This window comes from Syngnathoides biaculeatus, chromosome 2, assembly GCF_019802595.1.
Source record: "Syngnathoides biaculeatus isolate LvHL_M chromosome 2, ASM1980259v1, whole genome shotgun sequence".
NCBI lineage: Eukaryota > Metazoa > Chordata > Actinopteri > Syngnathiformes > Syngnathidae > Syngnathoides > Syngnathoides biaculeatus.
In genome coordinates this window covers 40,677,739-40,697,289 of record NC_084641.1, presented here as the reverse complement: position 1 = coordinate 40,697,289, position 19,551 = coordinate 40,677,739, and the positions used below count along the sequence as shown (strand labels likewise).

Genomic DNA, 19,551 nt, shown 5'->3' with positions numbered 1-19,551 from the left:
GTTAATGTGTGGACGCAACATGCTTCCGTGTACGTTGTTGACAAGTTCCTGTCTTTTTTTTTTATGCATTGTTCTCAAATGTGCCATTATAAATACTTGCTGTGAATTTGAATTTGAGATTGAGAAGAATGATTCCTATCTGAAATTAAGTATTTGGTTGGGCACCATCCATCACGTTTAATTGCCAAAATCTATCGATCTTTTCTAATTTTTTCATCTGGTATTCTTTAGAAGGACCTCTTTGAATATCTGTCTCATCTGTTGTAACAACCAAGAGCTTGTCCCGTTCAGGGGTTGCTACAGCGTGTCATCTTTTTCCATCTTAGCCCATCTCCTGCATCCTCCTCTCTAGCCCCAAGTACCATCATGTCTTCCCTCACAACATCCATGAACCTTCTCTTTGGTCTTCCTCTCGCTCTTTTGCCTGGCAGCTCCATCCTCAGCACCCTTCTACCAATATACTCTCTCTCTCACCTCTGGACATGTCCAAACCATCGAAGTCTGCTCTCTCGAACCTTGTCTCCAAAACATCCAACTTTGGCTGTCACTTTAATTAGCTCATTTCTAATCCTATCCAACCTGCTCACTCCGAGTGATAACCTCAACATCTTCATTTCTGCCACCTCCAGTTCCCCTTCCTGTTGTCTCTTCAGTGCCACTGTCTCTAATCTGTCACCACTGTTTTATAAACTTTGTGTCATAACAGAACGCAGAGTTGGACCCAAATGCACGACTCGGGAAACGTGGAGGCAGTTCGGGAAATATCTTTCAGTCCAGAATCGGTAACCAGGCAGGCAGTCCACGAGCGCAGTAGTGATAAAAACGTCAGGCTTACGGGGTAGGTTGGGAGACAGGCAGTGGTTGGTATTCTGAGAGTCGAGGAAGTGTGGGAACGAGGCATTAATGGTAATGATCTGGCAAATGCCAGTGATAAAAACTCCAACTTAAATACATCTAACTACAGTCCCAAAATTAACAGCTGAGAGGGGTGACAGGTGTCACCGGCCAGGGCAGTGGCCATTCCTCTCTTGGCCGTGGTCCAGCATGGCTCATGACAGAACCCCCCCCACACACACACACACACACTATAAGGTGCGGATCCCAGACTTGCCTAAACAAAAGAAACAAACACACACGCACAAAAACAACATGTCCAGGGGCGGCCAACCCCCAACGCCAGTCTGTCAGGTGGCCGTCCAGACCACTAAAAGCGAAGCATCGGGCTGGGCAGGTCAGGAGGTCGACCTGGATGCCAAGCACCAGGGTCCCCACGGGGTGATTTGGGCGGACATCCTCGAGGAGGAACCCAACGGCGAAGCAGGAACCAGACGGAAGCATGCGACTGCTCCAGACAAAGTCCTCCTAGGACGTGGTTGTGAGGCGGCTGGGGATCGGTCGCCACCGAGGCTCGGTCGGGAGATAGCCGTGGGTTGGTCACCGCCGAGGGTAGGTCGTGAGACAGCCAGGAACCAGTCGGCGCCGAGGCTTGGTCGTGAGGCGGCCGGGGATCAGTCGCTGCCGAGGCTAGGTCGCGGGGCAGCCGAAGATCGGTCGCCGTCATGGCGTGGCCCTCAGATGGCCGTGGACCGGTCGCCATTGAAGTAGGTTAGGGAGGAGGCAGCCATCGAGACAGAGGCGTGAGGCTGCCGCGTGCCGGTCGCCGTTGAAGCAGGAGCGGGGGGCGGCCATGGGCCAGTCGCAGTCTAGACAGGAATGTGAGACTTCCGAATACTTGTCGCCGCCGGTACCGGAATGAAGGGGACTGTGATGTCACCGCCTTCTGGACAGGAACGTGAGGCAGCCGATGAGCCGTTTCCGCCACCTGAACAGGAGGGTGGGATTTGTAGAGTGGCTCCTGATAAACCACAGGCTGCAGAATGCTGCTTTGTTGCTCTTTAGGAGTTTGACTTCGCATACTTGAACTGGGTGCTTGCCCATGAATGAGAGTCGACTGCTTCAGCCAGAATCCGACTGGCTCAGAGTCAGGGATCCCGGAGGATAACTGGCAGAAACTGGGGGGCAGGAATAGATCGTTCTTGGGAACAGCATGGAGTGATGGGAATGATAAAGTCCTCCCCTGGAGGAAAATAGTTTGCCTTGTCTTTATCTGAATTCACTCCATCCTCTGAACTTAAGCCCTCTGCAATTCGTTTCTGAGTTTTGTTTTTCGGGAAAACACACAGTGGAGGCGCTCTGGCAGGCTTATCTTCGATTGCCAATTCCGCCCTTTTATTTCGACGCTCGCCCGGAAGTCTGTCGCCACCGCGATGTGGGTGTGACGCGGCAGCGGATCTGTTACCACCAGCGACGTGAGCTAGGTTTGGAAACGGGTCGATAGATACCATGGCGTCAGTATGGGTCAGCAGCGGGTCTCTTGAAAGTGCGACGTGGGCATGGCAAGGCGGCGGAACGGTTTCACCGAAACGTGAGCTTGGCTCGGTGGCGAATCAGTGGCTACCGCAGCATGAGCATGGGTTTGCAAAGAATCTGTTGAAACTGCGACATGGGCGTGGCACGGCGGCGGATCTGTTGCCACAGCAATGTGGACTTGGCTTGGTTGCGGGACAGTTTCCACCGCTGCATGAGTGGGTCAGCAGCCAGTCTGTTGCAACCGTGACGTGGGCGTAGCTCGGCCGGTTATCTAATCCCCGCTGAACCTGGGGCGTGAGGACCGCAAGTTCGGCACTCTGCCACTCTATTTCCGCCCGCATTTCATGATAGAAGACCTTGTGATTCTCGAGTCGGTGCACCCTCCTCCCTCTGGGCTGGAAGTTTCGCCATCAGCTCCAGGTCCGCTTTATTGGTCGTTGCCGGTGAGGAGTGAATGGACGATTGGTTGCCGCGCTGCGGGGGGCACAAGGGGGTACCCTGCTTGGGCGTCTCCTCTGGCCGCCACGTGGAGGACGCAGGTAGATGGCCAAGCGGGTTCCCATAAAATGATTGGAGGATGAGGATTTAAATCTTCAATTTAAATAAATCATCTAATTACAGTCCCAATGTTAAACAGCTGAGAGCGGTGACAGGTGTCACCGGCCAGGGCAGTAGCCACACCCCTCTTGGCCGTGGTCCAACCTGGCTCTTGACACTTTGTATTTGGTCACATCCTACCTGTAGGGCATAGCCACTAATCACATTATACATAACCTCAATTTCAAATTTCAGTCTCATCACTCGATCTGATACTCTTTTCACCTTCAAGGTATTCTTCGCCAGCTCTTCCTTTAAAATAACCCCTACTTTGTTTCTCTTCCCATCTACTCCATGGTAAAATAATTTAAACCCTGCTCCTAAACCTTTACACCACAACATATCAACCTTTCTCCTAATCATCATGTCAACCTAATCCTGAGCTTTTCCTGTCATAGTCCCAACATTCAAACTCCCTACACTCAGTTTTAGGCTCTGTGCATTCTTCCTCTTCTTTATCTAGCTGAATTTACACCGATGCCCTGCAGGTTAGCAGTGTCGGGGGTGGCCGTTGTTCACCCGGGCCACTACTGATCAGATCCCGAACACTTTAGTTGAACGCTCATATTTGTTTTGGCAGTTTTACACCGGATCCCCTTCCTGATGCAACCCTCTGCATTTGTCTGGGCTTGGGAAGGTCTACAGATTGCACTGAGATGTGCCCCCATCAGGTTGCATTAAACCGGCTAGATGGCGGCGTGAAAATGGTGACGTAACGTACATAATTTCTATACTGAAAATGTGGATTAATCTGGTTACATTGGGCTGCTATTATTTCAAAAGCTACAGTGTGTGTGCGGCCGCGTATGTGTGTGAATATATATATATATATATATATATATATATATATATATATGTTATACAGTAATATATCAATATATGATGCTATTACAGGTTGACCAACAATGGGTCAGATTCTCCAAATAGAAGAATGCAAAAAATAACAAAAACAAACAATCAAACAATAAATTCACATCATATTGGGCACAGCACTCAAAAGGTTAACACTAACAAACATTGAAGAATGAGGCTCGCCTGGATTTACTTTGAGATCCAAATGAAAACTTCGGGTGGTAGTGGTCGCAATTGTAGTCAAAGTGTAGACAATGAAAACTTCTGAGAGACAATTTGCTTTATGCAACAGTAGAATACACACTATTTCAATGAACCTGTGCTTGGTAAGATGTCTTTTTCTTTCAGGTTGTCCTGTTAGGGGTCGCCACAGCGTGTCATCTTTTTCCATCTCATGCATCCTCCTCTCTAACACCCACTGTCCTCATGCCCTCTCTACAACATCCATCAACATTTTGTTTTTGGTCTTCCTCCTCTGTAGGTAGTGCTTGGTAAAATGTATGTCAGATTAATATTTCATTGTTCAAATTTGGTGGTTCCAGTAACTAGTATGATTGTATTTATCTGGTTTGCCATTAGAAAAGTTTCAAAAGGGACTAGAGCTGCATGGAAAGCATGCACAAAACAATTCAACACAAACCTTGAAAGGACATCTGACCTGTCAGTACACTGACAGGAGACTAGGGTATCAGTGAAAAGGCACAGAGAAAAGGACAGGAGACACGTTAATGGCACTCTATGTTTTACACCTGGATACCCCAGGCCACCAAATGGCAATGTGTGTGTGTGTTGTGACAAGTTGGCAGGCTGCAGCTCTTGTTTCACTGGACAGCTGCTGTCAATGGTGCGCTGAGAAGCAAATGTTTGCCCACCATGCCAGAACAAGGTCACTCCCACTAAAATTAGCCCGAAAGACACAAATGAAAGGAATTCACAAAAACTTGGAATGAGCATTGTGTTAGAATATGAGATTAATTCATGACTTCACCACTTAGAAGGTGGAAAGAGGAAGCATCCAGAGGTTTGTGCCTCGTGATTTCAATTACAAAAGAAAGACTGCATATTTGGAATCTAATTTGTCATCTCAATTCACAGAAAAAGGACGCACACAAGTGCATCAATTTTTATTGTGCAAGACATCTCACAAAAATGTAATACTTTGAGTGTTGTGTTAAACACAAATGAACGCGGGTAAATGTCATGCACAGTAATTATCCAGCTAGATTTACTTCAAGAAACACACAATCGGTAAACATCAGGAGACTGCAGGTTGCAGTCAATAGCATTTTACCTTGAGCATCGCCTCCAGATGTCAGCACAGCAATAGAGCATCCCAGCCCCATCTTTGTGGGGTCCATGTTCAAGTGCGGCTTCTTTGACATGTTTCTTGAGTCAGCAGCAAGGGCTACGGTGAAAAGGAAACAAGATAGCGAGAGAGAGAGAGAGAGAGAGTGCTCTCCTGCTGTACGTGAACAGGCTTTATAGTCAACAGGTTTCCTGAGTCCACTCCCAGTGATATCCTTCACCAGTACTCAGGGAACTAAATATATATCCAAGCACCTGCCCTGGATATGGCAAAAGCACATGATCCTCATTGAAACAAAAGTATATGGACAGCTGCTGATTTCACCATGAAAGGAAAACAGTTGTATTTCTCCACAAAAGTCTTTAAATGGGGTTCTGTGCATCATCCAGGCCTTTACCCTTTATTGTTTTCGGGGAACAAAGGGGTTGACAGGATACCTACTCCAGTATTCAGAAAAATAAACATTCCAAAACGGATTAGAGGTCAAACCACAAACATGTCCATAAAATCTTTTATTTCCAAAAGCTATATAAAAAAAAAACAAATTGAAAAAATCTAATTTGTCAAAGAAAGTGCTAGTCCACACAAGGACAACAGAATGAGAAAACAGTTTCTAGGTATGTATTCACCTTAGCACAAGCACATCTGAGCATAGTCCTTTGCCCAGTGTCTTGTTTTGGAGGGCTGGAGAACATTGGTACGGGACAAGCAAACTTCATTCAGAGCAAATGCTATCAATCCTATACTGCAGCTACAACGCAGTTCTTTATTTAGTTCACAATCATAATTCTTTTCTTCAATGAGAGGAGCTGAAGTATCATTGTTTGCACAGTCCCCCCCAACATTCGGAGGATCTTTATTAGTGCTTCCAGAGAGATCCACATCACGTCATTCTTTCTCTTGAAATGGAGAGGAGCACAGAGAAGAAGCAGTCAAGCTCAATGGAAGAAAAGTCTGGAAGACAAAAAAAAAAAAGTGTTCAAACTTGTGAGATAAGACCCTGAAGGAATATTCAAACATTGGCACCTTGAAGTTGGAACAACCAACAGTTGGAACATTTGGAGTTGGACAAAAACTTTCATGAAAATTGTGATGCACTTCGGAACCATTATCCTGTGAAATCATCAGTCCTGACTAGACCTCTTTTCAGCCAATGTGCTTTTGTGATATTGCAAATAATTTGGATGACTGCCTGTGATTCTGTTCAGCACACTGTGTACAAATGTTATTAATTGTAAACTTTTTGTCAAATTACTGTTGGTTTGACAGGACTGAACAAAGGCCTCGTCTTTCATTTTGATCTTCAATGACTGAGTCCATCAGTGATATTTGACAAAGAGTACTCGTTGACTTGATAGTTTACATGACATTACCGGTTGACTTACTGGTAATTAAATTTTTGCTATCCCTCATCATTGAAGTTTTTTTTTAAATTTTAACAATATGCATTAACTTCTGCATACACATGTATACAATATCTCAATTTATTATGCCATGAAAAGATTCATTTAGACAAGTTACACATTTTAAAACAGAAACTTGCACATTAAGTAGGTTCATCACACAAACATTTCTCAGAAAAGCCATTTCCTACCCAGTTTTTACATAGGCTTTTCATTAGCTGTAAAGCAAATCAAATCCAAATGATTTATTAAAAAAAACAATGTGTACTAATTGTATATAATATACAAACTTAACTTTTGAATTGAACTCCTGAAATACTGTAAATCAGTCTTTCAACGCTAATCTCTTAAAATGTACCTGTATTCATAACAATGAGGAGCCATGTTACTTAAAACGCAGCCATGGACTGTCAATATTTTGGGGGATTTGAGTGAATAACAGGTCATTACAACAAATTAACCTCAATGAGATATCCTGTTTCTGAGAAACAAATAGAGATTTGAGACCAGAACAACTTGTGGTCCAGCTTTTATGTCCCATTGTAGATTTTTGTTCACATTCAACTGTTTATACTTACAGTGGACTCTTCAAAGTGGCGCAAGAATGCCACAGGATCTCTACAGCGGTGTTGAGAGGGTAGGAAGCTGGCAACATCTACAAGAGAATGAGAGGTGTAGAAAGCAACCTCCTGGTCCAAACGTAGGTCCACAATGGCAGAAACACTATTGGGCAGCAATGCAAGTGCAGTGTTGGTCACAAGGGCCTTCTGGTCTGGAAAAGGGAAGTCCCGCATTAGAAGTGTATCTCAGCTCCAATAAGCAAAGGTTGTTACCTCTGTGCAAATTGTGGCTCGCTGGCTTGATGTGACCAACAAGCTCACAGACTACTACCCCTTCAGACACTTCCTGACTGGGTTGCTCCTGACAGGTCAGGCTTTCATGCTTCTCAAAATGTAACTGTTTCTCGCCTGTGGGAAAAAAAATTACAGACTCTCTTTGCAGGGTTGGGATGGACTGCTGGGCTTCCTCAATCATCTGCGCCTCTTGATTGCCCCAGATGGTGTTCATTTTCACTTTGTCTTTACAGTGGCTTTTAATCTACAAGAGAAAGGATTCATTGTATTAATGATAAGTCGCACTATGGCTTTAATTTGTCTCTCGCTTCTTACAGGGGAGGCTTGAAGAACTGGAAGCTGCTCTTCCTCATTGCCAGGGCCCAGTCCATCCTCCTGCTCAACAAATAGCGTCTGGACAACTTTCTGCCAACACAAGACATCAGAATACAACTCAAGAGAGATTATTTGCAGTACGGTGATGAAATAACTTTGAGAATTCAAAATTATTTAATTCTTTAGGAATGTTTTAAGAGTGACACTCACAAACTACAATACAAACTACAAAATTTCAAAATTAGTCTTTCAGCAGTATAACTTCTAAAACTACCACTGTAAAAAAAAAAGTTACAACTTCTTTATTTTGAGAAAAACAATTCTATTCTTTGAAAATATTTCTTAAAATAAATTGTCTTTTTAAAAATTTAACTTTTTGTTTGTAGCTTACAAACCTGTTGTAAAATTGCAATTTTATTTTTGATAATGAATTACATATTTCTCCCTTGTAATAATAATTATGATGTTAAAATATACTCAGTGGAATGTTACCATTTAAGTGTAATTCGTTCTTGTGAAGTGTTCAATCTGCAATTCGTTCAATTTCTGATGCCTTTTTTTTTTTTCAAAAGGAAACAATGTAAATGAGTTTATTCCATTCCCAATCTCAAAATAGTAAATCCTATTCTAATTACGATTTATGTAGAAACATGCACACACTGCATTTCAACGATTAAAAAAAAAATGCAGAAATTTAAAGGGACTTAAAAATTTATCATTTACCTTTTTGGTGGCGGTGCAATCGTATCGTAAGGACTCGAGAGGGAAGGAGAAGTGTCGAAGTCACCCTCCATGATTTGACTGCATAATTCCTTTGGCAACACAAGCTGCCTTTAATTACATTTTAATTCTTTAGGATTGTCGAAATTGTCGACTCAACCAGATGACGCTAGCAACAGCTGTAACGAACACGCACCCCATATTCGTACTTAGCGATTATCTCCTTCCTAAATAATACTGTGGTTCGCTCAACTTTCCTTTTCCTTTGCTGCTGGTAGCCCCGCTGTCTTTCTTTGAGTCCATGGCAAAGAAAAAATACTGGAAAAATAACAAAAACCAATCTTGTGAAGCACTTGGGAGTGTGCGTAATCACAGTATGTCCACGTATTAGTATGGTATGACCACACACTGGCTTGAGTATGAGTGACTCCTTGACTTAAAATGGGCAACAGCTCGTCTCTGCACTGCCCCATGCGCATTCGGCATTGCTCAGCTTGAGTTGCATACCCAGTCAACATGGGTTCAGTTTTGCCTGAGTGTTAGGGCACCGAGAATTGGGTCAAAAAAGCTGATTTTTTTTTGGTGGAACTTGACAATCATCGAAATGTTTAATTTACAAAGTTCCACTGTCTATAATCAAGGACCTATCTTGGTGGCAGAGACATCGCCAAGAATGCCGAGGACTACATCGCGTCTTGGAAGACCAAAATATTGCTTGTGCTCTCACGAGGAAGATATCTGGGAGACAGATCCCAGACAACGGGATGACCAATTCACCTGGGAGTCACTCGGATGGGCCTATATTCAATAAGCATATTCTTTAAATAAATATATAATGTACTCTAATGAGTAAAACACTTAATGCCCTTCAAACAAAATATTGGAACAATCGTTCAAGAATTTTGAGGCTGAAGTGGGTATCGATAGGTGTGTCCACACACACTTTGGTGATTTATTCAGGTTTTTTTGACAATTGAAATTTTGCAACATGAAACTTTCTTTCCATATTATGGAACCTAAATTTCACATATCCAAATGTAACAGACTTTGGATTTGACAAACAGAAAAAGGTATCCAAATTAGAAGATTGGAAAGCTTTTTGTTTGAATTTAGTTCCAAAAAATTTTCACTGACCATCCTGGAAGCCGTCATCTTGTCATGGTGGAGGGGTTTGTGTGTCCCAATGATCCTAGCACCTAAGCAGCGTTCATACTCAGTCTGACCAAAAAAAATTAAGGGCTTTTTAGGGGCATTCTTAGGGGGTGACACGAAAAATTTAGGGCTGACACGGAAAAAATTTAGGGCCAACACGAAAAATTTAGGGCCATCGTGGGAAATCAAGAGTAAGGAAAAAAGACTCACCCATTGGTGCCATCAACCGTTCTTGGTTCATCAAATGTTCCAGTATCTCAGTACCTGTGACAGTGATCACCTGTCGCCCCTTGTGGTAGTTCTCATTGATATGACCATTGTCAACATCTTCACATAGTCTACAGATGAACAGATTCTAACTACAATTGCAACTATATACACAAATGTCTTCTACTGATGTCTGTCTCAGCACCCCTTCTCTAGCTCCTTGAGCCTACCCAGTGCCTCCTCTATTTGTTGCTGCAGAGGTGCCAAAGTGGCTCTCTTGTCCTTTGCTCTGCCTCTGAGTGCGTTGGCCTCGGTGATAAACCTCAGATTCCTCTTTTCTTCTGCCTCCTCACACAGCCTGTCAGCCTTCTCAATAAGCGTAGATATGTCAGTCTCTATTCTGGCTTTTTTGGCTTTGAGGCAGTAGAGATGAAAAGGGGGCAGATATGCCAAATGTAGCCAGGTACGAAGTCTTCCTTTCCCCACAGTGGTAGTTTTTAGCAATGTCACTGTCTGCGAACATGACTGCAAACACTTTCAAACTATTTTCACAAGATTTGTAACTGTAATGGCTACAGATCACTTTTAAAGTCCACACGATCTCTGCCTTTAACGAGTCCGTCTTCGTGTTTTGAACTACGTTCATAAAGCCTGACTTGTGGCTGGTTGAAGTCGATGGCTGGACAACTGTAGGTGCGCATTTGGGATCGCAACCGGTCACAAATAACCCGTTATAACCGGTTTTGTTTTTTTTTATAAAACCTAAACCGTAATCGGACTTTCGAAATTGGTTAAAATTTCCAATCATTTCTTCCGGTTCCGGTACTCCACATTGCGCTATTTTTTCAACATCATTTTCACTTTTTTCAAGTTTCGCTGTTAGAGTAAAGTTGGACTCAAAGGAACATTCAGTAAAATCAAAGAAACATCAAACATGGCATCGAGGAAATGCTCCAAAGTATGGGAGTAAACTTGTTTTATTGGCAGACATCAAAACACTACTCGCTCGCATAACGGGGGGAACTCTGTGAACTTGTCACTCCGGAAGAGCAACAACAAAAACAGTCCGTGCGGAACCCCGCACCCCAACTCGAGGTCCCGCGGGTAAATTATGTAAACACCACTATGGGTCCGTTTTTTTGTTACAGCTGTTCGGTTAAAACCGGTTATGAAAGTAATCGTTTTTTTGCGATCCCTAGTGCGCATGCACTGCTAGTACCACTGCCTGAAGTTGATGCTTCACTATCTTGATATTTTAGAAACAGATTCATACCAACGGAAGATGAGAGAGTCTTCGCCAAATCAGCGTGTCTCCTGTTTTTCCGGTGCGACTCCAACGCTTTGACGCCCATCTTTTCAAGCTGGTAACTGCTTGCACAGATGGCAGTAAAACATGTGCCGATCTTTTGGATCTCGACGAACCCAGCTCCCGAACTCCTTACTTTCAACCGAAGCATATTGAAAAAGGCACTTCCCCATGATACAAGTTGGATCGGTGAAAGAACTCCGCTACGTCGTAACGAAGACGAAGTGAAATGCCTACTCACGGAAAAAAAAACAATGGAATATCGACAAGATGGCGACTAGTTGTCAACACGGTGACTTCTGTTGACAATTTCGAGCAATGGGAGTGCTCGAGAGTGCTCTTGCTGTGGACTCCATTGTGCTGCTGGGGGAATTCAATGTTCATGTGGGCAATGACAGTGAGACCTGGAAAAACATGATTGGGAGGAACACCCCCACCCCTGATCAGAACCCGAGCGATGTTTTGTTATTGGACTTCCATGCTCTTTATGGATTGTACACAATGAACATCATCTTCAAGCATAAGGGTGTCCACACTTGGATTTGACAGCACAGGTGGCAATTCAATGACCGACTTTGTGGTCATGTCATTGGACCTGTGGTCACATCTTGGACACTCAGGTGAAGAGAGGGGCAGAGCTCTCAAATGATAAGCACCTGGTGATGAGTTTGATAGTCTGATAGTTGGGGAAGATGCCGGTCCGAGGTGGCAAGCCCAATCATATTGTGAGGGTCAACTGGGAACGGTTGGCAGAATCCTCTGTCAGAAGGAGTTTCAACTCCCACCTCTGACAGAACTTTGCTAATGTTCTGGGGGAGGCAGGCCTCATTGAGTCCGAGTGGATGATGTTCCGTGCATCCATAGTAATATTAATAAATTAAAAGTACTGGTGCCTTCATTCAGACGTAATCTCTAAATCTCACTGGAGCAGGTTGCTGCAGATTGTTAAGTGGCTGGGATGGGAATCAACACCTCCGAATCTGAGACCACGGTCCTCAGTTGGAAAAGGGTGGCGTGCCGTTTCCAGGTCGGGGATGAGATTCTGCCCCAAGTAGAGGAGTTCAAGTATCTCGGGGTCTTGTTCACAAGTGAGGGAAGGATGGAAACAGATCGACAGACTGATCGGTGCAGCTTCTGCAATGATCTGGAATTTTTAATCAGTCCATTGTGGAAAAGAAGGAGCTTAGTCAAAAGACGAAGCTTTCAATTTACTGGTTGAGCTACATTCCTTGCTTTACCTATAGTCATGAGCTGTGGACCATGACCAAAAGAACAAGATACCGGATACAAGCGGATGAAATTAGTTTCTTCCGCAGGATGTCTGAGCTCTGAGATGCTGAGAAGCTTTGTCATCCAGGTAGGGATCAGAATAGAGCCACTGGTCCTCCTCATTGAGAGGAGCCAGATGAAGAGGTTGGGGCATCTAATTCAAATGCCTCCAAGATGCCTTCCTGGTGAGGTGCTCTGGCCAACTCTTACGGAAGGAGACCCACGGTACGACCGAAATTACGTTGGAAACACTACATCTCAAAACTCTTGGCCTCCAAAAAATCCAAAATGTTTGGGGCGATCATTCAAATATTTTCAGAGATTAGAGTTGACATGAGTAGAAATGTCAATATTAATTTAGGTGACACTGGCATTTTTTTGACAAAGGATGGGGTCTTAATGGTACATATTTAATCATACTTATGCTCAAGAAAATTAAAATGGCAGTAATTTCCAATAAAATCAATTTTGGAGCAATTGGTAGATTTACTAATTGCATTTGGAACACACCTTTTTCATCACCAAAAGTGACAACCCCCCATATCTTGGTGTGAAGTCAGACAGAAGTGGAGAACCAATTCACTGCATAGGTGGTGTGGGAAAAGAAATCTACGATAAAGGGAGTCTTCAGTCTACGACTGAGATCTGTTCCTCCAGTCACGACTTAACTTGAATTTTGACTTAAGTCGGATTCCACCATTAAAGTCAGAATTTACATCAAAATACTTTGAAAAAAAAAAAACCAAATACATTGAAATAAACGAGATAATGTACTCAACATTACTGCTGAGAGGTGGATGGAAAAGAAGTGTAGGCTGCACTGAGCTATTGCAAAGGAACCTGGTCCTCAATCCTCCCCATCTTGACAAGTATCAAAGAACCTGTTTTGTGATCATTGTATCCAACGAACAGAGCCCTTCACGTGTGCTAAAATATGGGCTTTGTCTTTAAAAATTGTCACCAGGGTCAACCGACTGAAGCCTTGGTGGTGTCTTTTTATGATTTGAAGCTTTGTTTCTATGGTAATGGATTTTGTTTTGGCTGCAGAAGCATTGCTAGAAGACAACTTTCTTCTTTGGGGCGATAATGTCTAAAATGGAAGGCAAAAAATACGAAGATACTCCCGGTGCACAAACACAGACAAGCATTAGGCAGACAAAATGGCAGACGGGGGACAGGTGTCGAAACGTCTTGGGTGGAGACAGTCTTAACGCGAGTACTCCCTGTACTATTAAGTGGAAGTATGTCGTTATTTTACATACAGTGAAAAAAACAAGTATTTGAACACCCTGCGATATTGCAAGTTCTCCCACTAAGAAATCATGGAGGAGTCTGAAATTTTCATCGTACGTGCATGTCCACTGTAAGAGAGATAATCTAAAAAGAAAAATCCAGAAATCACAATGTATGATTTTTTAAATTTGTGTGATACAGCTGCAAATAAGTATTTGAACACTTGTCTATCAGCTAGAATTATGACCCTCAAAGACCTCTTAGTCCGCCTTTATAAGTCCACCTCCACTCCATGTATTATCCTGTATCAGACGCACCTGTGAGGGGTCGTAAGCTGCATAAAGACACCTGTCCACCCCATACTATCAGTAAGACTCACACTTGTAACATGGCCAAGACCAAAGAGCTGTCTAAAGACACCAGAGAGAAAATTGTACAACTCCACATGGCTGGAGAAATCATTTTAAGAAATGTATTTATTTTTGGTTCATAATGTATGCTTTGTATGCACCAGAAACGAAATTGTATAACTCCACGCAGCTGGAAACGGCTTCGGAAAAATTGCCAAGCAGCTTGGTGAAAAAAGGTCCACTGTTGGAGGAATCATTAGAAAATGGAAGAAGCTAAACATGATGGTCAATCTTAATCGTAGTGGAGCCACATGCAATATATCACCTCGTGGGGTCTCAATAATCCTTAGAAAGGTGAGGAATCAGCCCAGGACTACACGACAGGACTTGGTCAATGAAGTGAAAAGAGCTGGGACCAACGACTCCAAGTTGGCTGTTGTTAATACACTAAGATGTCATGGTTTGAAATCATGCAAGGCAGGGAAGGTTCCCCTGCTTAAACCAGCACATGTCCAGGCCCGTCCTTCGTTTGCAAATGACAATTTGGATGATACTGAGGAGTCATGGGAGAATGTTTTGTGGTCAGTGAGACCAAAATTGAACTTTTTGGTCATAATTCCACTCACCGTATTTGGAGGAAGACAAATGATGAGTTCATCACAAGTACATCATCCCTACTGTGAAGCACGGGGGGTGGTAGAATCATGCTTTGGGGGTGTTTTTCTGCACATGGAACAGGACAACTGCACTGTATTAAGGACAACCTCTTTCCCACAGTCAGAGCATTTGAGATGGGTCATAGCTGGGTCTTTCAACATGACAATGACCTGAAGCACACAGCCAGGAAAACCAGGGAGTGGTGCCGTAAGAAGCATATCACAGTTCTGGTGTGGCTTCGCCAGTCTCCAGACATAAACCATATAGAAAATCTTTGGAGGGAGCTGAAACTCTGTGTTTCTCAGCATCAGCGCAGAAACCTGTCTGATCTAGAGAAGATCTGTGTGGACAAGTGGGCCAAAATCCCTCCTGCAGTGTGTGTAAACATGGTGAACAACTACAAGAAATCTTTGACTTCTGTAATTGCAAACAAAGGGAACTGCACCAAATATTAACATTGGTTTTCTCAGGTGTTCAAATACTTATTTGCAGCTGTATCACACAAATAAATCGTTTAAAAAAATCATACATTGTGATTTCTGGATTTTTCTTTTTAGATTATCTCTCTCAAAGTAATGCAGCCCTATGGGGGGCATAGACCAGTGCAATCTATAGGCCCATCTGAAACCCGAGTAAATGCAAAGGGTTGCGTCAGGAAGGGCATCCGGAGTAAAAACTGTGCCAAACAAATATGAGCGTTCATCTAAAGAATCCCATATCGGATCGGGCGTGGCCAGGGTTAACAACGCCCGCCCCCGGCACTGCTAACCTGCAGGGTGTCGGTGGAAATTTAGCTACTGTGGGTCGAAGACAAAGAAGAGGAGGAAATCGGATTCGTCGCCAGAAGAAAAAGAAGAATGCACACAGCCTAGCCCGAGTGTAGGGACTTTGAAATTTGGGACTATGACAGGAAAAGGTCAGGAGTTGGTTGACATGATGATTAGGAGAAAGGTTGATATATTGTGCATCCAAGAGAGCAGGTGGAAAGGTAGTAAGGCTAGAAGTTTAGGAGAAGGGTTTAAATTATTCTACCACGGAATAGATGAGAAGAGAAATGGAGTCGGATGTGAAAAGAGGATCAGATCGAGTGATGAGACTAAAATTTGAAATTGAGGGTGTTATGTATAATGTGGTTAGCGGCTATGCCCCACAGGTAGGATGTTACCTAGAGTTGAAAGAGAAATTCTGTAAGGAACTAGATGAAGTAGGTCTGAGCATCCCAGACAGAGAGAGAGTTGTGATTGGTTCAAGATTGTAATGGGCATATTGGTGAAGAAAACAGACGAAGAGGTGATGGGTAAGTACGGCATCCAGGAAAGGAACTTTGAGGGATGGACAGCAGAAGCTCCCGGAAGACTGGACTATTAGTACAGCTAAGGTGATCACAGAGACAGGCAGGAGAGTACTTGGTGTGTCTTCTGGTCGGAAAGGGAAGAAGGAGACTTGGTGATGGAACCCCAAAATACAGGAAGTCATACAAGGAAAGAGTTTAGTAAAGAAGAAGTGGGACACTGAGAGGACTGAGGAGAGGCGAAAGGAGTACATTGAGATGTGACGTAGGGCAACGGTAGAGGTGGCGAAGCCTAAACAAGAAGCATATGACGACATGTACACCAGATTGGATATGAAAGAAGGAGAAAGGGATCGCTACAGGTTGGCCAGACAGAGGGATAGAGATGGGAAGGATGTGCACCAGGTAAGGGTGATTAAGGATAGAGATGGAAATGTGTTGACTGGTGCCAGTAGTGTGCTAAATAGATGGAAAGAATACTTTGAGAAGTTGATGAATGAGGAAAATGAGAGAAAAGGAAGAGGAGAAAAGGCAAGTGTGAAGGACCATAAAGTGGCAATGATTTAAGGAGGAAGTTAGAAAGGCACTAAAAAGGATGAAAAATGGAAAGGCAGTTGGTCCCATTGACATAACGGTGGAGGTATGGAAACACTTTGGCGAGATTGGTGCGGAGTTTTTGACCAACTTATTCAACAGAATACTAGCGGGTGAAAAGATGCCTAAAGAATGGAGGAAAAATGTTCTAGTTCCCATTTTTAAGAACAAAGGGGATGTTCAGAGCTGTGGGAACTATAGAGGAAAAGTTGATGAGCCACACAATTAAGTTATGGGAAAGAGTAGTGGAGGCTAGACTCAGGACAGAAGTATCTGCGAGCAACAGTATGGTTTCATGCCTAGAAAGAGTACCACAGATGCATTATTTGCCTTGAGGATGCTAGTAGAAAAGTACAGAGAAGGTCAGAAGGAGCCACATTGTGTCTTTGTGGATCTAGAGAAAGCCTCTGAGAGAGTACCAAGAGAGGAACTGTAGTACTGCATGCGTAAGTCTGGTGTGGCAGAGAAGTATGTTAAAATAGTACAAGGCATGTATGATGGCAGCAGAACAATGGTGAGGTGTGCCTAAGGTGTGACAGAAGAATTTAAGGTGGAGGTGGGACTGCATCAGGGATCAGCTCTGAGCGCCTTCTTGTTTGCAGTGGTAATGGATAGGCTGACAGATGAGGTTAGACTGGAATCCCCTTGATGATGACCATGATGTTTGCAGATGATATTGTGATATGCAGTGAAAGCAGGGAGCAGGCGGAGGAACAATTAGAAAGATGGAGACATTGAATGAAGATTAGCCGAAGTAAAACAGAATATATGTGCGTGAATGAGAGGGGTGGAGGGGGAAGAGTGAAGATACAGGGAGAAGAGATAGTAGGGTGGACGACTTCAAATACTTGGGGTCAACAATACAGAGCAATGGAGAGTGTGGTAAGGAAGTGAAGAAACGGTTCCAAGCAGGATGGAAAAGTTGCCGGAAGGTGTCTGGTGTTCTATGTGATAGAAGAGTATCCGCTAGGATGAAGGGCAAAGTTTATAAAACAGTGGTGAGGCTGGCCATGATGTACAGATTAGAGACGGTTGCACTGAAGAAACAACAGGAAGGAGAACTGGAAGTAGCAGAAATGAAGATGTTGAGGTTCTCGCTCGGAGTGAGCAGGTTGGAAAGGATTAGAAATGAGCTGATTAGAGGGACAGCCAAAGTTGGATGTTTTGGAGACAAGGTTCGAGAGAGCAGACTTCGATGGTTTGGACATGCTCAGAGGCAAGAGAGAGAGGATATTAATTGAAGGATGCTGAGGATGGAGCTGCCAGGCAAAAGAGCAAGAGGAAGACCAAAGAGAAGGTTGATGGATGTGGTGATGGAAGACATGAGGACAGTTGGGGTTCGAGAGGAAGATGCACGAGATAGGCTAAAATGGAAAAAGATGACACGCTGTGGCGACCCCTAACGGGACAAGCCGAAAGGAAAAGAAGAAGATGATCCCTCTCACAGTGGACATGCACCTAAGCCGAACTTTTCAGATCCCTCCATGATTTCTAAGTGGGAGAACTTGCAATATCGCAGGGTGTTCAGATACTTATTTTCTTCACTGTATTTTCACTGTCAGGTGGAAGCAGAGGTCTTTACTTACTGTGCCAAAATATGTGCCTCTATCAGATGGTTTTTGAGGTGTAACATGCAGAGAGATTGTTGCCTTCACCCCTTTGTTCTGGCTGGCAGTAGCTTTTTGACGACTCTTTCCAACAGACACTCGTTGTGGCTGGAGAAACGTTAAATTATAACAAGGTAACAGTCAGGTAAATTCACGAAACTGTAAAGGATCGCACACAACTATTCTAATTATGGAAACATTAATAACCACAATAATAATAATAATCAGAATCATGTAAACTTATCCAGAGTCAACAAACTCACAAACATGCTGTAAGATTGAGTACGTGGAGTTGCACTTGATTGGCTGGAGATGCACACGCCCTTGTTGTGCAGGATACTTGGCAAAGAGAAGGGATCTGTCTGGAACTCTGTATCTTTGTTAGATTTTTTTTTTTTTTTTTTTTTTAAATGGTAATTAGAGCATGTCGATATCCATTTGAAAGCACCAATCAGAAAAGGCATCGGTACTGTCATGAACAAACAAGAATTCAAAATGACCTTTCAACTCCCGTCCTACCTTTACTTTTGTTTATTTTTCTTTCCCATATATAATTTGAAATGTTTAAAAGCCATGTTTTAAAATCAAGACGGATTTTTCTTGGCACCTTCTGTCATCATCTTGCAATCTTGCAATAGGTTAGGATACAGGGGTTAGCATGTTAGGATTAATTCATGAAATGCTGGCAAATTGAAATAATGGATGCAAGCAACTTTTTAGCATTGTTATAATTGACCCCTCATTAGAAATTGCGTCATCCGCATCGCTGACCAATCAGAGGCCAGAGTTCTGCATAAACCACGCCCCTTTTTGGACCCGCAGTTCCCTCACAATTTTGCATGGTCCAGTATAGCTCTTGTTAGCGTTTTATCGCGTATTTGGGTTCTTTAACAATAGATATGGTTAAGAGGTGTAGTCACGGACTTTATAATAGTGACGACAGGTATTTTGAAAGGCTAGTTGGTGGAGTTCAATACGTACCCTTTCCAAAATCGAAGACCCAGTACGAAAAATGTCTTTGATGGATCAAACTTTGTGGAAGACCGCATCATCAACTGAATCCATCAACCGGAACAGATATGTTTGCACGAAGGTAAGCCCTATATTTGATTTTCAATACATGTCTCATATAAATGAATTAGCAGTTCTTCGCTTGCATAACATAGCTAAGTTTGAATGATTGACACACTTGATCTGTGTTGAGCGACATTTTGCGATGATCTGACAAACGTGTCCCTTTACAATACATGTCTCATATAAATGAATTAGCAGTTCTTCGCTTGCATAACATAGCTAAGTTTGAATGATTGACACACTTGATCTGTGTTGAGCGACATTTTGCGATGATCTGACAAACGTGTCCCTTTGTTTGCGGCTAATGAGCTAAGCTAAACCGGACTAGCTGTCCTAAAAGCCTTCAACATGCACCGAGACACCAAGACTGAAGGAAGGATGTTTGAGGACACTA

The 19,551-nt window shown here is 43.3% G+C and overlaps 1 protein-coding gene across 6 annotated transcripts in view; it reads right to left on the bottom strand.

The window, feature by feature from the left end:
* Nucleotides 1-5,620: 5,620 nt before the first annotated feature.
* The window catches only part of troap (trophinin associated protein), a 59,408-nt gene continuing 45,477 nt past the window's right edge, over nucleotides 5,621-19,551 (bottom strand). For 4 of the 6 annotated variants that reach the window (XM_061805294.1, XM_061805320.1, XM_061805330.1 and 1 more), the window contains 7 exons: nucleotides 18,347-18,459; nucleotides 18,063-18,191; nucleotides 9,552-9,635; nucleotides 7,698-7,787; nucleotides 7,362-7,626; nucleotides 7,107-7,300; nucleotides 5,621-6,079 (listed from right to left, as the gene is read on the bottom strand). In XM_061805294.1, the coding sequence (XP_061661278.1) occupies nucleotides 6,014-6,079; nucleotides 7,107-7,300; nucleotides 7,362-7,626; nucleotides 7,698-7,787; nucleotides 9,552-9,635; nucleotides 18,063-18,191; nucleotides 18,347-18,459 (941 nt within the window). In that variant the 3' untranslated portion in view covers nucleotides 5,621-6,013. The remainder of the gene's footprint in view (nucleotides 6,080-7,106; nucleotides 7,301-7,361; nucleotides 7,627-7,697; nucleotides 7,788-9,551; nucleotides 9,636-18,062; nucleotides 18,192-18,346; nucleotides 18,460-19,551) is intronic. The other 2 variants (XM_061805302.1, XM_061805311.1) reach the window with 2 other exon arrangements.